Source organism: Giraffa tippelskirchi, chromosome 4, assembly GCF_054371585.1.
Source record: "Giraffa tippelskirchi isolate mGirTip1 chromosome 4, T2T-mGirTip1v1.2.pri, whole genome shotgun sequence".
In the NCBI taxonomy this organism is placed as follows: domain Eukaryota; kingdom Metazoa; phylum Chordata; class Mammalia; order Artiodactyla; family Giraffidae; genus Giraffa; species Giraffa tippelskirchi.
The window spans coordinates 166,999,407-167,015,572 of NC_137278.1; the positions used below are offsets into that span (position 1 = coordinate 166,999,407).

General features: G+C 38.8%; 1 protein-coding gene across 36 annotated transcripts in view; it reads left to right on the forward strand.

Annotated features, from left to right (window-relative positions):
• The window catches only part of POLR3B (RNA polymerase III subunit B), a 111,604-nt gene that overhangs the window by 24,695 nt on the left and 70,743 nt on the right, over nucleotides 1–16,166 (forward strand). For all 36 annotated transcript variants that reach the window (XR_014082315.1, XR_014082317.1, XR_014082320.1 and 33 more), the window contains 3 exons: nucleotides 1,847–1,969; nucleotides 9,733–9,852; nucleotides 12,119–12,253. Coding sequence is in view for 27 of the 36 variants with exons in the window: in XM_081591273.1 (XP_081447399.1) it covers nucleotides 1,847–1,969; nucleotides 9,733–9,852; nucleotides 12,119–12,253 (378 nt within the window). In the remaining 9 variants the exon portion in view is untranslated. The remainder of the gene's footprint in view (nucleotides 1–1,846; nucleotides 1,970–9,732; nucleotides 9,853–12,118; nucleotides 12,254–16,166) is intronic.

Sequence of the window (16,166 nt, forward strand, 5' to 3'; positions counted from 1 at the left end):
AAAAAACTAAGATCATGGCATCCAGTCCCATCACTTCATGGCAAATAGATGGGGAAGAAGTGGAAACAGTGACAGATTTTCTTTTCTTGGGCTCCATAATCACTGTGGATGGTGACTGCAGCCACAAAATTAAAAGACATTTGCTCCTTGGAAGAAAAATATGACAAACCTAGACAGCATGTTAAAAAACAGAGACATTACTTTGCTGACAAAGGTCCGTATAGTCCAAGCTATGATTTTTCCAGTAGTCATGTATGGATGTGGGAGTTGGACCATAAAGAAGACTGAGCACCAAAGAATTGATGCTTTCAAATTGTGGTGTTGGAGAAGACACTTGAGAGTCCCTTGGACTGCAAGAAGATCAAACCAGTCAATCCTAAAGGAAGTCAGTCCCGAATATGCATGGAAGGACTGATGCTGAAGCTGAAGCTTCAATACTTTGGCCACCTGATGCAAAGAGCTGACTCATTGGAAAAGACCCTGATGCTGGGAAAGATTGAAGGCAGGAGGAGAAGGGGACGACAGAGGATGAGATGGTTGCATGGCATCACGACTAAAATGACATGAGTTTGAGCAAACTCTGATAGATAGTGAAGGACAAGGAAGCTTGGTGTGCTGCAGTCCATGGGGTCGCAAAGAGTCGGACACCACTGAGCGACTGAACAACAGCAACTGTCTTAGCAAGCTTCGAAACTTTCAGTAAGCTTACATCTGATCCTAAGATATCCAAATTGAATTTGTATGATACAGACTATTAAAATTCAAATGTAGAGTGGTGGAGTGTTGAGCTGGAAGGGACCTGGTTTGCTCTGTCATGACAGAAATGAAGACACTCAGGTGGCGGAGGTGATGTGCACTAGTGGTTGTCAGGCCTGATTACATTCTCTGTCAGCTTTGGAGAGGTGCCCCTTCCACTGTGCCCAGTGTGGTGCTCTCTGTGTTCTGCATCAGACTCAGAGTTTGATTTTCCCTGTCTCGTGTGTGGAGAAGAGCTAAGAACTAGATCGTCAAAGTTTAATAGACGGATACCCCTGGTTCTCTTTTCTCTGCGTAGGTAAAGGAAGAATTTGAATACAAATGTAATTTTCCCCCTAACTTCTTAGAAGTGGATTACTTTTCTGCCAGGATAGGTTTAGTGAGATTATGCTCTAGTTCTTGATGTGGCAGAATGCCAGGCAAATGTGTGAAGGAGTAAGCCTTAGGACGACCATATGGAATCTACAAAGACCTGCATTGCTGGCTGCCACCTTGAAACACTTAAAGATAAATGGGTTTTTTAAACCTAAGGGTATTCCTGGTTTTATAAAAGTCTCATTAAAAACCTACATAAAGTAGAGCTTGCTATCTCTAGAATAGTGAGGCAAAACATCCTCTAGGAAAAATTCTTTGCGCCTAAAGGTGCGTGATTTGACAGTTCTCAGAAAATTTTGTCTTGCGGCAAAACTCTTTGAGGGTTCTGTTTATTTTCAGCCATGCATATTTTCTGATTTACTGCTCTTTGCCTTATTTTTTATTTGTTTTCTTTTTTTTCAGTTTGCCTTTGTAATTGTGACCAGGGTCTCCACTCTACCGCCCCACTTCCTTGGATACTTATAAATTGTAGAAGATAGTACACAGGCAGAAAGTGCTTGAGAATGTTTGTTTTTCCTCTTCCTCATCAAAATTTCTGTTTCAGGTTCTTCTGCAGCTTGGGCTGTGACTGCCAATGCCAGATGGCACCGTTTCTGAGAAAAGAGCTAGCTTTTGCTTAGAAGTAATACCCACAAACAATGCCAAATTAGCATAAGCAAATGTCAGTGAGTTAACACAAAGCCCACACTCTTTCTATCTTTTCTTCCCTTCCTAGGCCATGGGTGTTGAGAGTGACCAGGAAATTGTGCAGATGATCGGAACAGAGGAGCACGTGATGGCTGCGTTTGGGCCCAGTCTGGAAGAGTGCCAGAAAGCTCAGATTTTCACACAGATGCAGGTGTGTCTTTTCACGTTGTCCTTCACTACGAAAGGGAATTAATTGGAGATTTAATGCTGCTTGTGGCTAAAGCATCAGACGCAGTGACTTTTGGGGGTAGAGATTTGGGTGGATGTTGGGGAGATGGGAATAGTGGTCAAGGAGCTTCTTTGGCTCATTATTTGAGGGATTGGAAGAGTCTGCCTAGACAAATTATTGGCTTTGGTGTCCAACTTAGAAGTGGAGGGACCAAGAGGCTTTTGTTCTAATGTAATAAATAGCAAGTACTCTTCTTTTCCGTATTTGCCTGGTGACACAGTTTTTTAAACTACAGCACCTCTTGTGTAGAAAGCTTTTTTTTTTTCACGTCTTTCTCTTTAATATTCCTTTTTATTCCCTGCTTCCAGTTGCTTTCAGCATCCAGTTGTATGTGGTCTCTATCCCTTTTGCTGAATTTTCAATGTTTCCAGCAAGAAAGACCCAGGCTCAGAACCCCTTTGCCACTGCAGAGCCTTCATTGACCTGCCTAAGGCACTCCCAGCTGGAACCTGTGGATTTTAGGACCAGACTCAAAGATGAAGATAGGGAACTGTATATATGCTTTGTTGTTGTTTAGTCACTAAGTCCTGTCTGACTCTGTGACCCCATGGGCTGTACCTCCAGGATCCTCTGTCAGTGGGATTTCCCAGGCAAGAATACTAGAGTGGGTTGCCATTTCCTTCTCCAGGGGATCTTCCTGACCCAGGGATTGAACCCACGTCTCCTTCTTGGCAGGTGAATTCTTTGTGAATGGGCTACCTGGGAAGCCCCTTCGTATATGCTAAACATAATCAAAATAACTAGACTTCCCTTCCCATGTGACAGGTAGCCCTCATAGCCATACTCAGGATTTTTAGTTACATATTTGTAAGGTGCTTTGCTAAGTGTAAATCAGTAGTGACTTTCCTCATAGCCATCCTGGTAGGTAGGATTTCCCTACTATAGAGAAGCACAATGGACAGTTCTTATTTATCCATGTATACATTGTCTATTCTGTTGGGTTGCTTAAATAAGGTATAAATTCCATGCTGCTTAGAGATAGCATTTTCCTTATGTCTGTTAGTATGTGTTCTGAAAAATCAAATGAGTCTTGATATTTTCATAGACTGAACCAAACATTTAGGAAGATTGATTGTTATATGTAAGTACACATAAATTCCAAAGCAGAAAATAGTAAGGATTATTCTTACCACTGCCTTCTTCTTTTTCTGTAGTTAATTAACCCGTCAGGCAGGCAGCATCAGAAGAAGTTGTTTCAATTTCAGTTCAGTTCAGTCACTCAATCGTGTCCGACTCTTTGTGACCCATGGACTGCAGCACTACAGGCCTCCCTTGCCCATCACCGATTCCCGGAGTTTACTGAAACTCATGTCCATTGAGTTGGTGATGCCATCCAATCATTTCATCCTCTGTCATCCCGTTCTCCTCCCGCCTTCAATCTTTCCCCGCATCAGGGTCTTCTCAGATGAGTCAGTTCTTCACATCAGATGGCCAAAGTATTGGAATTTCAGCTTCAGCATCAGTCCTTCCAATGAATAATCAGGACTGATTTCCTTTAGGATGGACTGGTTGGATCTCCTTGCTATCCAAGGGATTCTCAAGAGTCTTCTCCAACACCACAGTTCAAAAGCATCAGTTCTTCGGTGCTCAGCTTTCTTTATAGTCCAACTCTCACATCCATACATGACGACTGGAAAAACCATAGCTTTGACTAGACGGACCTTGGTTGGCAATATCTCTGCTTTTTAATAAGCTGTCTAGGTTTGTCATGACTTTTCTTCCAAGGAGCAAGTGTCTTTTAATTTCATGGCTGCAGTCACCATCAGCAGTGATTTTGGAGCCCCCCAAAATAAAGTCTGTCATTGTTTCCATTGCTTCCCTATCTATTTGCCATGAAGTGATGGGACCAGATGCCATAATCTTAGTTTTCTGAATGTTAAATTTTAAGCCAACTTTTTAATCTCCTCTTTCACTTTCATCAAGAGGCTCTTTAGTTCTTCTTCACTTTCTGCCATAAGGGTGGTGTCATCTGCTTATCTGAGGTTATTGATATTTCTCCTGGCCGTCTTAATTACAGCTTGTGTTTCATCCAGCCCAGCGTTTCTCATGAGGTACTCTGCATATAAGTTAAATAAGCAGGGTGACAATGTACAGCCTTGATGTACTCTTTTTCCTATTTGGAACCAGTCTGTTGTTCCATGTCCAGTTCTAACTGTTGCTTCTTGACCTGCATACATATTTCTCAGGAGGCAGGTCAGGTGGTCAAGTATTCCCATCTCTTGAAGAATTTTCCACAGTTTATTATGATCCACGCAGTCAGAGGCTTTGGAATAGTCAATAGAGCAGAAGTAGATATTTTTCTGGAACTCTCTTGCTTTTTGGATGATCCAACAGATGTCGGCAATTTGATCTCTGGTTCCTCTGCCTTTTCTAAATACAGCTTGGACATCTGGAAGTTCACGGTTCACGTACTGTTGAATTGTGGCTTGGAGAACTTGGAGCATTACTTTGCTCCAAGACAAGTGCAATTGTGCAGTAGTTTGAGCATTCTTGGGCATTGCCTTTCTTTGGGATTGAAATGAAAACTGACCTTTTCCAGTCCTGGAGCCACTGCTGAGTTTTCCAAATTTGCTTGCATTTCAAGTGCAGCACTTTCACAGCATCATCTTTTAGGATTTGAAGTAGCTCTACTGGAATTCCATCACCTCCACTAGCTTTGTTCGTAGTGATGCTTCCTAAGGCCCACTTGACTTCATATTCCAGGATGTCTGGCTCTAGGTGAGTGAGCACACCATCGTGATTATCTGGGTCATGAAGATCTTTTCTGTAGAGTTCTTCTGTGTATTCTTGCCACCTCTTCTTATATCTTCTGCTTCTGTTAGGTCCATACGATTTCTGTCCTTTATTGTGCCCATCTTTGTATGAAAAGTTCCCTTGGTATCTCTAATTTTCTTGAAGAGATCTCTAGTCTTTCCCATTCTATTGTTTTCCTCTCTTTCTTTATATTGATCACTGAGGAAGGCTTTCTTATCTCTCCTTGCTATTCTGGGAACTCTGCATTCAAATGGGTATATCTTTCCTTTTCTCCTTTGCCTTTCACTTCTCTTTTCATAGCTGTTTGTAAGGCCTCCTCAGACAACCATTTTGCCTTTTTGCATTTCTTTTTCATGGGGATGGTCTTGATCCCTGTCTCCTGTACAATGTCACGAACCTCCTCCCATAGTTCTTCAGGCATTCTGTCTATCAGATCTAATCCCTTGAATCTATTTGTCACTTCCACTGTATAGTCAAAAGGGATTTGATTTAGGTCATACCTGAATGGTCTGGTGGTTTTCCCTACTCTGTTCAATTTAAGTCTGAATTTGGCAATAAAGATTTCATGGTCTGAGCCACAGTCAGCTCCCAGTCTTGTTTTTGCTGACTGTATAGAGCTTCTCCATCTTTGGCTGCAAAGAATATAATCAGTCTGATTTCCGTGTTGACCATCTGGTGATGTCCATGTGTCGAGTGTTCTCTTGTGTTGTTGGAAGAGGGTGTTTGCTATGACCAGTGCATTCTCTTGGCAGAACTCTGTTCGACTTTGCCCTGTTCTATTTTTGGTCTTCACTGAAAATGAACTATTTGGTGACCGTGCGTCTTCATTATAAACTGAAATTACATTGTAATTACGTGAAGAGAAAATGTTAAATACTTAGGAATTGGCTACATTTGGGGAGATACACTCTATGTTTTAAAGCTGTGTAATGCCTGGAAGAACAATTTACCTTAATGATAGCCCAGTGGATTCAGTGAGATCCAGTATTCATATTATTGCAAACATCATCATTGCTGGTCAGATAATTCTATCATTGTAAAGCTGTTTGAGCAGGAGTTAAACAGTGCGTTGGAAGATCATTCATTTATTTCTCTTAAATAGGTACTGACAGAAAATATTGGCTAACTAAAAGTTACTAAAGTGAACTGGAGAAGTTCTTTTAAAAGATGAGAATATGTGATTAGTTAAGAAAGACAAACGTATCTCACATGAGACAAACAGGAAGTAGAAGTTTGAGATGGCTTGTTCTCTGTGTGCTGGATTAAAGCAAATATTAATTATTTGCAACTGATAAAAGGTTACAGAGGCACAGGTAGTCCAAAATGGTTGATGACTTGAACATATGAGTTAAGTAAGTGTTAGTTGCTCAGTCGTGCCTGACTGTTTGAGACCCCATGGACTGCAGCCCACCAGGCTCCTCTGTCCACAAGAGTTTCCAGGCAAGGATACTGGAGTGGGTTGCCATTTCCTTTTCCAGAACATATGAGTTAGGGCAACACAAATATTTTGTTATTCTAGATAAAAATGTTTTATCTTACATAATAGAACTTTTGACGTGGCACTTCAGTAGATTGTTTAAAATATATGTTTTGTTTTGTTTTTGATGCATCCCCTTTTTAAGTGACTCCTCCATTTATTCTGCTCATAAAGCCCTTTCGCTGCTGCATTTGTCACAGATGTTTCACATTATCATAGCCAGGGGCTCTGAAAAATGGAGAAGAAATTAGTTACTACCTTTTTGGAAGGAGAGGATACACCAGGGGTGGCGTCTTGACCTGTTTATAGAGCAACTGGGCTCTTACCGCCGCCCTGACACTGTGCAGCCCTGGCAACTTTATCAGCTCTTCTCGGGAAGAGTGACTTTTTGCTGCATCAGAAGGTGCCCCTGTGTTTCTGTTTCTTCCTCAAGGAAGTGAAGACGCTTTAGCCTCTTTCCCAAGGGGATTGAAAGACCAAAATTTAATAAAGACAGCTCAGTTTAGGGAAAACTGAAGTGCCTGTCTATTCCTGGTTCCCACCACCTGCTGACTTGCTTCAATCAGTTACTTAGTTCCTACTTCTTGCTTTGTTACTGCTGCTTGTGTTTTAAAGGTCTTAGTTTGTCTTACCCTCTGATGGCCTTGTTTTTGTTTTTAAACTGGGGAAGGTTCTAGATTTGATCTCTGGTCTTAACAGACATGTTCCGTTCAGTTTCAGGGACTATTTTAGTCAGGAATCAAAAGAAAAAAAGATGACACAATGTCTAGTAAGAGGGGCATACAGATAAGTAGACAGAATATAGTGTGATCTGAACACAAATGGAAGTACTCAGTTCTTTATATGTAAGGAATTAAACAGCAGAGAGAAAGAAGTGGGGTTAGGAAAGGCTTCAAAGAGGAAGTGGTACCTGATCTAGGTTTTGAAGCATGGAAAAGAAATTTTCCCAGGCAGGAAACTGGCAGCAGGAATTCCAGGATGAAGAATCAGGGATCCCAGTCCTTTCTTATGACTAAATGGAAACCAGTGTTTTGGTATTTTTTTTAATGCATTTATTCCTCTTACAAAATAATAAGAACCACATGATCTTTTCAAACTTTTTTTAGTGGAAAAATTTCAAAATATAAAAAGTATACAGAATAGTATTATGAATCCCCATGTGCCTGTCACCCAGCTTCAACATGAAAACCACTTTGCCAAGGACTTCCCTGGTGGTCCAGTGGCTAAGATTCCATGCTCCCAATGCAGGAGACCTGGGTTTAATCCCTGTTCAGGAAACTTGATCCTGCATGTCACAACAAAGATGGAAGATTCCGTGTGCTGTAACTAAGATCTGGTAGAGCTAAATAAATAAATATTAAAAACAGAAAAGCTTTGCTATTCTTGTTTCATCTAAAGCTCTATCTCTGCCTCACCTATTACTTGGTTAAGTTTTTAAAATTTATTTTTATTTGGGGGGAAAATTGCTTTACAGTGTTGTGTTGGTTCCTGCCGGGCAGCAACACAAATCGGTCATATGATTAGTTTTTAACATTTCACTTTTTAGATAAAGTGTAGATACACTGATAATATACAAGTCTTAATTGTATGCTTTTTATAAGATACAGAATATTTCCATGACCCCTGAGAATTCCCTCATGCCTCTTCTAATCAGTTTTCACCTTCATTCTCTTTTTTCCCCACTTTTCTTATTTTTTTTCACCATAGATTAGTTTTGCCTATTCTAGAACTTTATATAAGGAATTATGCATTATATACTTCTTGTTTTGTCAGCTTCTTTTGTTGAACGTATTGACTTAGATTCATCCAAGTTTTTCCTCATTATGTCATGTATCCATGTTCTTCATTCCTTTTAATTGTTGAGTAGTGTTCCATTGTATGAATATACCACAGTTTGTTATCTTCTCCTGTTGATGGACATTTGGTTTGTTTCACTCTTTGGCTGTTATGAATAAAACTGCCATAAACATTCCTGTCCAAGTCTCTGCCTAGACAGTTTGGCATTTCTCGTGGATAAATACCTAAGAATAGAATTGCTGGATCAAAATGCAGTTGTGTGGAATATTACTCAGCCATTAAAAAGAATGAAATAATGCCATTTGCAGCAACATGGATGGACCTAGAGATTGTCATACCAACTGAAGTAAGTCAGACAGAGAAGGAGAAATAGCGTATGGCATCCCTATATGTGAAGTCTAAAAAGGAATGAATGATACAAGTGAACTTACTTACAAAACAGACTCACAGACTTAGAGAACAAACTTACAGTTGCCGATGGGAAGAACGATCGGGGAAGAGATAGTTAGGGAGTTTGGGATTGACATGTACACCCTGCTATATTTAAAATGAATAACCAGCAAGGCCCTACTATACAGTAAGGTATGTGGAACTCTGCTACTGTGGCAGTCTGTTTGGGAGGGGAGTTTGAGGGACAGTGGCTACATATATATGTATGGCTGAGTCCATTCACTCTTCACCTGAAACTATCACAACATGTTAATTGGCTAAACCCCAACCCAAAATAAAAAATTTAAAAAAAATCAGTTGTGTGGATAACTTTTATAAAGTCAGAACTGCCAGATGTGACGGTACCATTTTGCAGTCCCCTCAGCCGTGCCTGAGAGCTCTGGATGCTTCACGTCCTCACCAACATTCAGTGTTGTTAGTCGTTGTAACTTTAGCTGTTCTAGTTCGTTTTGGTGGTATTTCATTGTTATTTTAATCATGCATTTTCCAGATGACTAATGACATTGACTACTTTTTGTGTGCTTACTGACTTCCTTTATAGTTGAAATCATGTAAATCTTCTGACTGTTTTAATACTGTTTCAGCTATTCTAGGTCTTCTGCTTTTCCATAGAAATTTTGAAATCCAACCAATTTGTGTTTTTTAACAAACCCGTCAGGAGTATAATTAGCAATAAAAATATATCTTTTGGTCAATTTGAAGAGAATTTTAACAGTAAGCCATCTTTAACTATATTAAATGTTCTAGTCAATGAAAATGGCATAACACTCAATTTATTTAGGTTTTGTCTTCTCTCAGCAGTGCTTTGTAGATTTCAGGGTAGAAGCCATATATGGTGTGATTCCTTTTTGAGGAGAGAAAATACTGCCCCTCCCCCCCAAAAAATACTCACCCAAAGTGTTAACTGTTGACAGGATTCTCTTTGGGTGGAGAATTGATGGCCAAAATACTTATCTCCTTTGTATTTTCTAAACTTCCTACAATTGTCCTGTATCAGTTTTATAGTAAAAAAACAAATTGTAAAAAGGGAACTATTTTGTCATTGGTTTATGAAAATTTTTTTTTTTTTTTTAAACTAGGACCAATTCAGTTTTCTTTATAAAGGTCCTTGTCATTTTTGCTTATAGTGTTGTGTATGGGTAGCTACTTAATAAATTCTCTCTAATGTCATTCAAACATTATTGTAATATATTCTGTTTTTTAATAGGCATTAAAATATATAGGGAACAAAGTCAGAAGGCAAAGGATGTGGGGAGGTGGCCCAAAGAAAACCAAAATAGAAGAAGCAAGAGAGCTCCTGGCTTCTACCATTCTGACCCACGTACCAGTGAGTAAACCTTTTGCAACTGTGAATACTGATCATTGTGGGATCCTTTGTGGGAACTTCTGTTTGAGTACAAGTTTACATTAATTGAAGTCTAGTTCCATGAGAAAAGAGAACCCTAAAGAGGACTCTGATGGACTGCCCTGGAAATAATCTTCCATTATCAACAGTTTATTTGTACTTAGAGAGTGTTAGCTGTATTATGTCATCATCTGATCATGTTTATTGTCTTGATTCTTGTTTCATTCCAAAATTTTAGTTTTTTCTTTGATATTCAAATATATATTAGCACTGCTGCTAAATTTCATCTCTGAAGGTCAGAGATGGTATCTTAGATATTTTTAAATAAATTAAAAACAAGCTTATAGTGCCTTGCCCATTTGTGTGACTTTTTGAAAAATTGTGGTAAAATATACAAAAAATAAAATTTACTCTTTTTATGTGTATGTTTCTGTGGGGTTATGTACATTCTCACTGTTATGTTACCTTCACTACCATAGATACTTATTAAAATATTAGATGGGCTTATCTTCTAGACCTTGAGCTCACATTGTCGAGTCTCCTTCACTTAGAATGCAGATGCTCAGGTCCAGAAAAGCTGGATGATTTTTCTTGTCATCCAGCTGGTTAGTGATCAGAGAGAGAGAGCTAGAATCCCATCTTCTGACCCTTGAACCAGTGCTTAATATTTATTTTTATTAACTTATTATTAAACAGAGATCAGCCATATTGGCAAGAGTCATTCTTCCCCTACCCTCATTTAATACATATGTACTCTTTCTAAGTTATAAAATTGTTAGTCAGACTTATCTTGTTAACCAAATAGTCTGGTTTATGTTGACTTTTAGCATGTGTATTATTCACAAGTGATCTAATTTAAGAATTGCACACTCTACCTTCAGGGGCTGATTATAAATAATGAAAAGTTGAGGGAACAGTAGAAGTGAACAGTGACCACCTAAATACATGAAGATACAGTTTTCTTATTTTGAAACACCTTGTTAGCCAAATAATGTGGGTCTGTGATTTTGCCCTTTTGCTGCCATTTGTGTGTGCCCTTGATCTGATTCAGAGAGTTAGGAAAGTAAAACAAATTTTATAATATGAATTTTTTATAAACAAGCCTATGAAATATTCCTTAGAATTGACAGAAACTTAGACTACTCTCAGTATTCATTGTTTGGGATGTAGAGAAAGAATTTACCTACTTATCTAAGATTTTTGTCTCTCCAAATAAACCACTGCAATGATTTAGCCAGTTTTGATTTAACTTACTGACTGGGCCAGATTCATTTATGTAGATTTCAGTTGTACAAGAGAATATTGAATAGAACATTTGCAGCAATTTACTTATCAGTCTGTTCATTTATTCCATAGATACTTGTTGAGTCCTGACAGTGTTTTAGTACCATTCCCACTATTTTTCACTGCATAGCAAATATTTCCAAAACTTAGTAGCTTGAGATAACTTGCTCTCTCTCAGGATTCTCAGGTCTGAAGGGGCTCAGTGACAGGGAGGGAGGTTCTTTCGTTTTTTTAAAAAAAGTATTTATTTATTTAGCTGCATCAGGTCTTAGTTGTGGCACATGGCCCTAGAGCACACGGGCCTAGTCGTTGCAGCTCACAGGCTTAATTGCATCACGTCATATGGGATCTTAGTTCCCCAACCAGAGATCAAACCTGTGTCCCCTGCATTAGAAGGAGGATTCTTAACCACTGGACCACCAGGGAAGTCCCAGGAAGGAGGTTCTTGACATGAGTCTTATGAAGTTGCAGACAGATAGCAGCTGAGGGTGGAGTCATCCAAAGGCTTGACTGGGCTGAACATCAAAGATGTGTCATCAGTCACATCTCTGACTCCTCATTGCCTTTCCAAGTGGCCCTTTTCTCCCCAGCAGAGTATCCTAGACTTCTCATTTGGTGCTTCAGGACTCTTGAAAGAAGTGGAAACTGCTAGTTTACAGGCCAACCCAAAGATGGTGATGAACTCCACCTCTTCATGAAGGAATGGCGTGAAACATATAGGGAGGGAAGGAGTTAATGGTGGCCCTCTTTGAAGAAAAACTGCCACAAGTATTGAGTACAAAGATGGAAAGTCATCGTCTCAGCTTTTAGAATGTTTATAGACGGGTTGAATTTTTTGAGTAAGGAAAATCATAGCAATTCATTTTTTTCTTATTTAAATGTTATAGCATTGGTTATTTTCTTGAGGCACCTTAAATTTTAGTGTGTAGAATCTTAAAAATTTTCTCTAATTTCTGAATTACAGGTTAAAGAATTCAATTTCCGAGCCAAATGTATCTATACTGCAGTGATGGTGCGAAGAGTAATTCTGGCCCAAGGAGATAATAAAGTTGATGACAGAGATTATTATGGTAACAAGAGGTTGGAGTTGGCAGGACAGGTGATTTGACTATTTTATGTCAAATCTTATTTTCCTCAATAAAAATTAATTTACTATTCATTTTAGATAGGAAGAAACAGTTGAATGGAATATAGGTTTGTATATTTGGAATATAAACATTCATACGTGACTTACTACCTCTTTGATGTAAGAATTTCTTGAACTGTGAAAACTCTTAGTTCTTTAAATAAGTTAGCAGTGTTACCTATATTATATCTTTCTTGAGATGTTTATTTACTCTCATTGTGTTTAATATAGAAAGTGATGTATGATATTAAGTAGTATCATTTATTCAGTTAACAGATGTCTATTAACCTTCTATCATGTGCCAGGCATAGTTATAGAAACTGGATATAGAGGAAAAATAAGACAGACAAAGGTCCCTTTTCTGTCTTTGGCTTAAAAGAAGTGCCTTGATGTGGTGGTCTCTGTTAATGTCCTACTTAGAGTTCACTAAATTTTTCAGTCTATAAATTTGTCTAAATTTGAGACATTTTTAGAACCTGTTTCTTCAAATATCTTTTTTATATTATTTTCTCTTTTCCTTCTAACTCAAATTATCTTGTTTGACCCTTTGATACTGAGGCTGTGTTAATTTTTTTTTCCCCCAGTTTAGCTTTCTTCTTCAGGTTGGATAATTTCTATTGATCTATTTTCAAGTTCCCTAATTTTTCTTATGTTGTCTCTAACATGCTTATTACACTGATCCAGTTAATTTTTTAGTTTAGATGTTGTGTTTTCAGTTCTAGAAATTTCATTCTGGTACTTTTAGCTTCTGTTCCTCTCCTGAGATTTCTTATTTGTTTATTCATCATAACCACGTTTTCATTTACATCCTCGAACCTTAACAGCCGTTTTAGAATCCTGGTCTCATTCCAATGACTCAGTCATTTTAGGATCAATCTCTTGATTAAATCAATCGCTTGATTAAATATCTCTTTGAAAAAGTGATATATATTTTAAGCTGAGCCCTCAGACATTCCAACTGAGACTTGAGAATCCAGTCTCACACAACCTCTGGAACTGCATTCTGTTAAGATACCCGCACGAGCAACATACGTTTTCAGGCAATGCCCTTATTGGAGAAACTGGAAGAGGACCAGTGTTTCTGGAGTGTGGGGTGTGGGGGTGGTGACAGAGGACATTGGAGAACTAGCATCATACGCCATGGGAAGGGGTTTGGATTTAACTGCTCCTGCAGTAGAGAATCACAAGAGAGTTATAATCAGGGAAGTGACACCATCAATTTCAGTTTAAAAGATCTTATTTGGAGATGAACCTGCCAAGAAAGTCTGGTTAGGAGACTGTGGCAATATTCCAGATGAGTGATGGTGGCTGGGATCATAATAGCAGATATTAATTACCACATCTAAAATGTAAAAAACTGGAATTATAATTGTATCAGTTTTTTCTGAGAAAAAATTAATGCCTGGAATACTTGGGAAGTTGTTTAGTCAATGGCTAAGGCTAACAGGTGGGTTCTTGGCCACCTTCAGGTTGACCACAGTTCAGGGGATTGATTGTGTGCATCCCTACCACCAACAATCCCAGTTTTTTACAGATCTTTTTAATTGGAAAAGAAATCTGGATGTCCAACTAGTCCTTTAAAAAAAAAAAAGTTGGTTGTTTGGAGGACTAAGGAATGGAGTTGAGAGGGAAGAGGAAAAGACTATCCTGTTGCTTAAAAAATTAGAATTAAAAAGAGGGTTCCCATGTGCAAGAAAACATTGCTTTATAAACAGTGTAAGAACATAAAAGGCATTGTGTTGGCAAAAATGTATAAAAACAATAGCTGCTAATTTCATACCCCATGGGATGAAGGAGTATGAATGTGCTTCAGCTTTAGATAACAGCTGTATCCACTGGCCAGGCGGGTTCACAGAGCCTTCCCTCAGTCTCACTGCCACCAGAGGGCTGGCCGGCTGGCCGCCAATGGAGGTGTTAGGAAAACCTACCGGTTTCAGGCTTAATCTTTGCACCTACCTTTTCTCTTTCGGTAATGTGTTCATTATTTGCCGAGCATTACTCTATTCTTTGTCTGCAGATTTTTTTGTTTCTAATGCAGCTTGCTTTGTATGGGTGAGATATGGAACAGCACCAAAATCCGGCACCCTGGAAAGCCAGGGATTTCCACCGGGTGACAAAAGAATGCCGTCTTGACTTCAGAGATTGCCTAATCCCAGCTGTTCTGATAATGTAATTAAGGCTGCCTAATGTCTTTAATTTTGCAACCAGTTTGTGTGAAAAGGAGAATTTGGCACTCTGAAGGCTTAAACACTAAATAGCAATCTCAAGATGCCTAATTAGAATTCTCTGACATTAAGCTAATTGGTGAAACTGTATTTCAGCAGCTTAACTTCTTTATTAATTTTTTTTTTTAGCATTTTCATTGAAAATCAATTGATGAGCTGTCAGCATTTTTTCTTAAATATAATTTGCTCTTTAGTGCTCCTGTCTTAGGCAGGCTGAAAGGCCTCATGCCAACAGTGAGAAGTATTGAATATTATGATATCACCAACATTCCATCCCTTTTCATCATTTTACTCTTGACCTAAATAATGTGGCTTATTGTGGGAATAGGCCTTGTAGCTTCTTACTGCTCTGTGAACTGCAGAACGTTATTTCTCTTATGAAGAAATTTGGAGGGTGGAGAAATTTATTAATGAGGCCGTAGTTTTGTTGAGTGTGCTCTTACTCTTGCTTAGTCCTGGAGCATTTCCTTGTACTTGAATCAGGGGGCTACAACAAATTCATCTGGGATCCCCAAAAAAACTTTGTTGCAATTTGAGACACAAAAGTCTTAAGTGTAAGGGACTAATTAAAACAGAGCTGAGCTTTTGCAGTTCAACGTTAAGGGCATTTGCTTCTGTTCAGGATACTTATTCAAGTCCCTTTGCCCATTTCCACAGGAAGTTGCTGAAATGGGCTTGTCCGTCCCTCTCTTCCCCTGCACCTGCTTCTATTCCCATATTCTTTTTCATGAAGGAAACTGCTGGGTCTGAGTGGAAGGAAAGATGAAGCTCTCAGAGGAGGAAGTTTTCTTTTTAGAACACTTCTGACATGGTACATCAAGGACCCTCGCTTTCCCATCTGCAAAGTTAATTTTGTAGAAAAGTGGAAGGGTGTGTCTATCCTAAGGGAGAAAAGTGTAAAATGACGTTCTACCTAGGAAATGCTTTCTTCAACAGTGGCTGGAAGAGAAGACTCGTTGGCTTTCATGGCTTCTAAATTATGAATCAAAAAACTACCTGTGGGTTGTATACATTCAAGAATACAGTGTGGAATTTGGAAAATCTTTGGCTTATAAGATTTCCCTGAACTTCAGAATTCCTGAATTATATAAGGAGTGCATATATAATATCCTCTGATACTACATTACTATTGTGCTAGGTAGCTTAGATTACATACATATCCAACTGTTTTCTTCCTCTATAAAGGAATAAAAAACAAATGTAATTGATTTTTCAGGGGAATTTAATTAGTTGTAATTTTATATTTGATTATTGAAGAAGTATGCCTATTATTTTTTGGTCATAAGCCACTTACTTAGTTTTGTGAACTGTCTATAAGTGGTATTCTGGTCTTGTCTTTTGCTCCATTGTATGGTATCTATTGCAAAACTTAAGACAACCACCACCGTCTTAAGTGGCTTAAGACAGCCACCATTTTGTTATATCTCATGATTTTGTGGGTCAGGAATTCAGGCAAGATCCAGCTATGTAACTGTTCTGTATCACATGGAGCTCAATTGGTAGTGTTCTGCTGGAGGTGGTGGGATGCCTGGAAGGCTGGACTCAGCTCCGTCTTGACCATGCCAGCACTGTGCCATCAGAGTGGCTCAGGACTCAAGTGAGTTACCCATGCACAGGAGAATCGGTGTGACCTTAATAATGAATTCGTCTTAAAAGTCGCA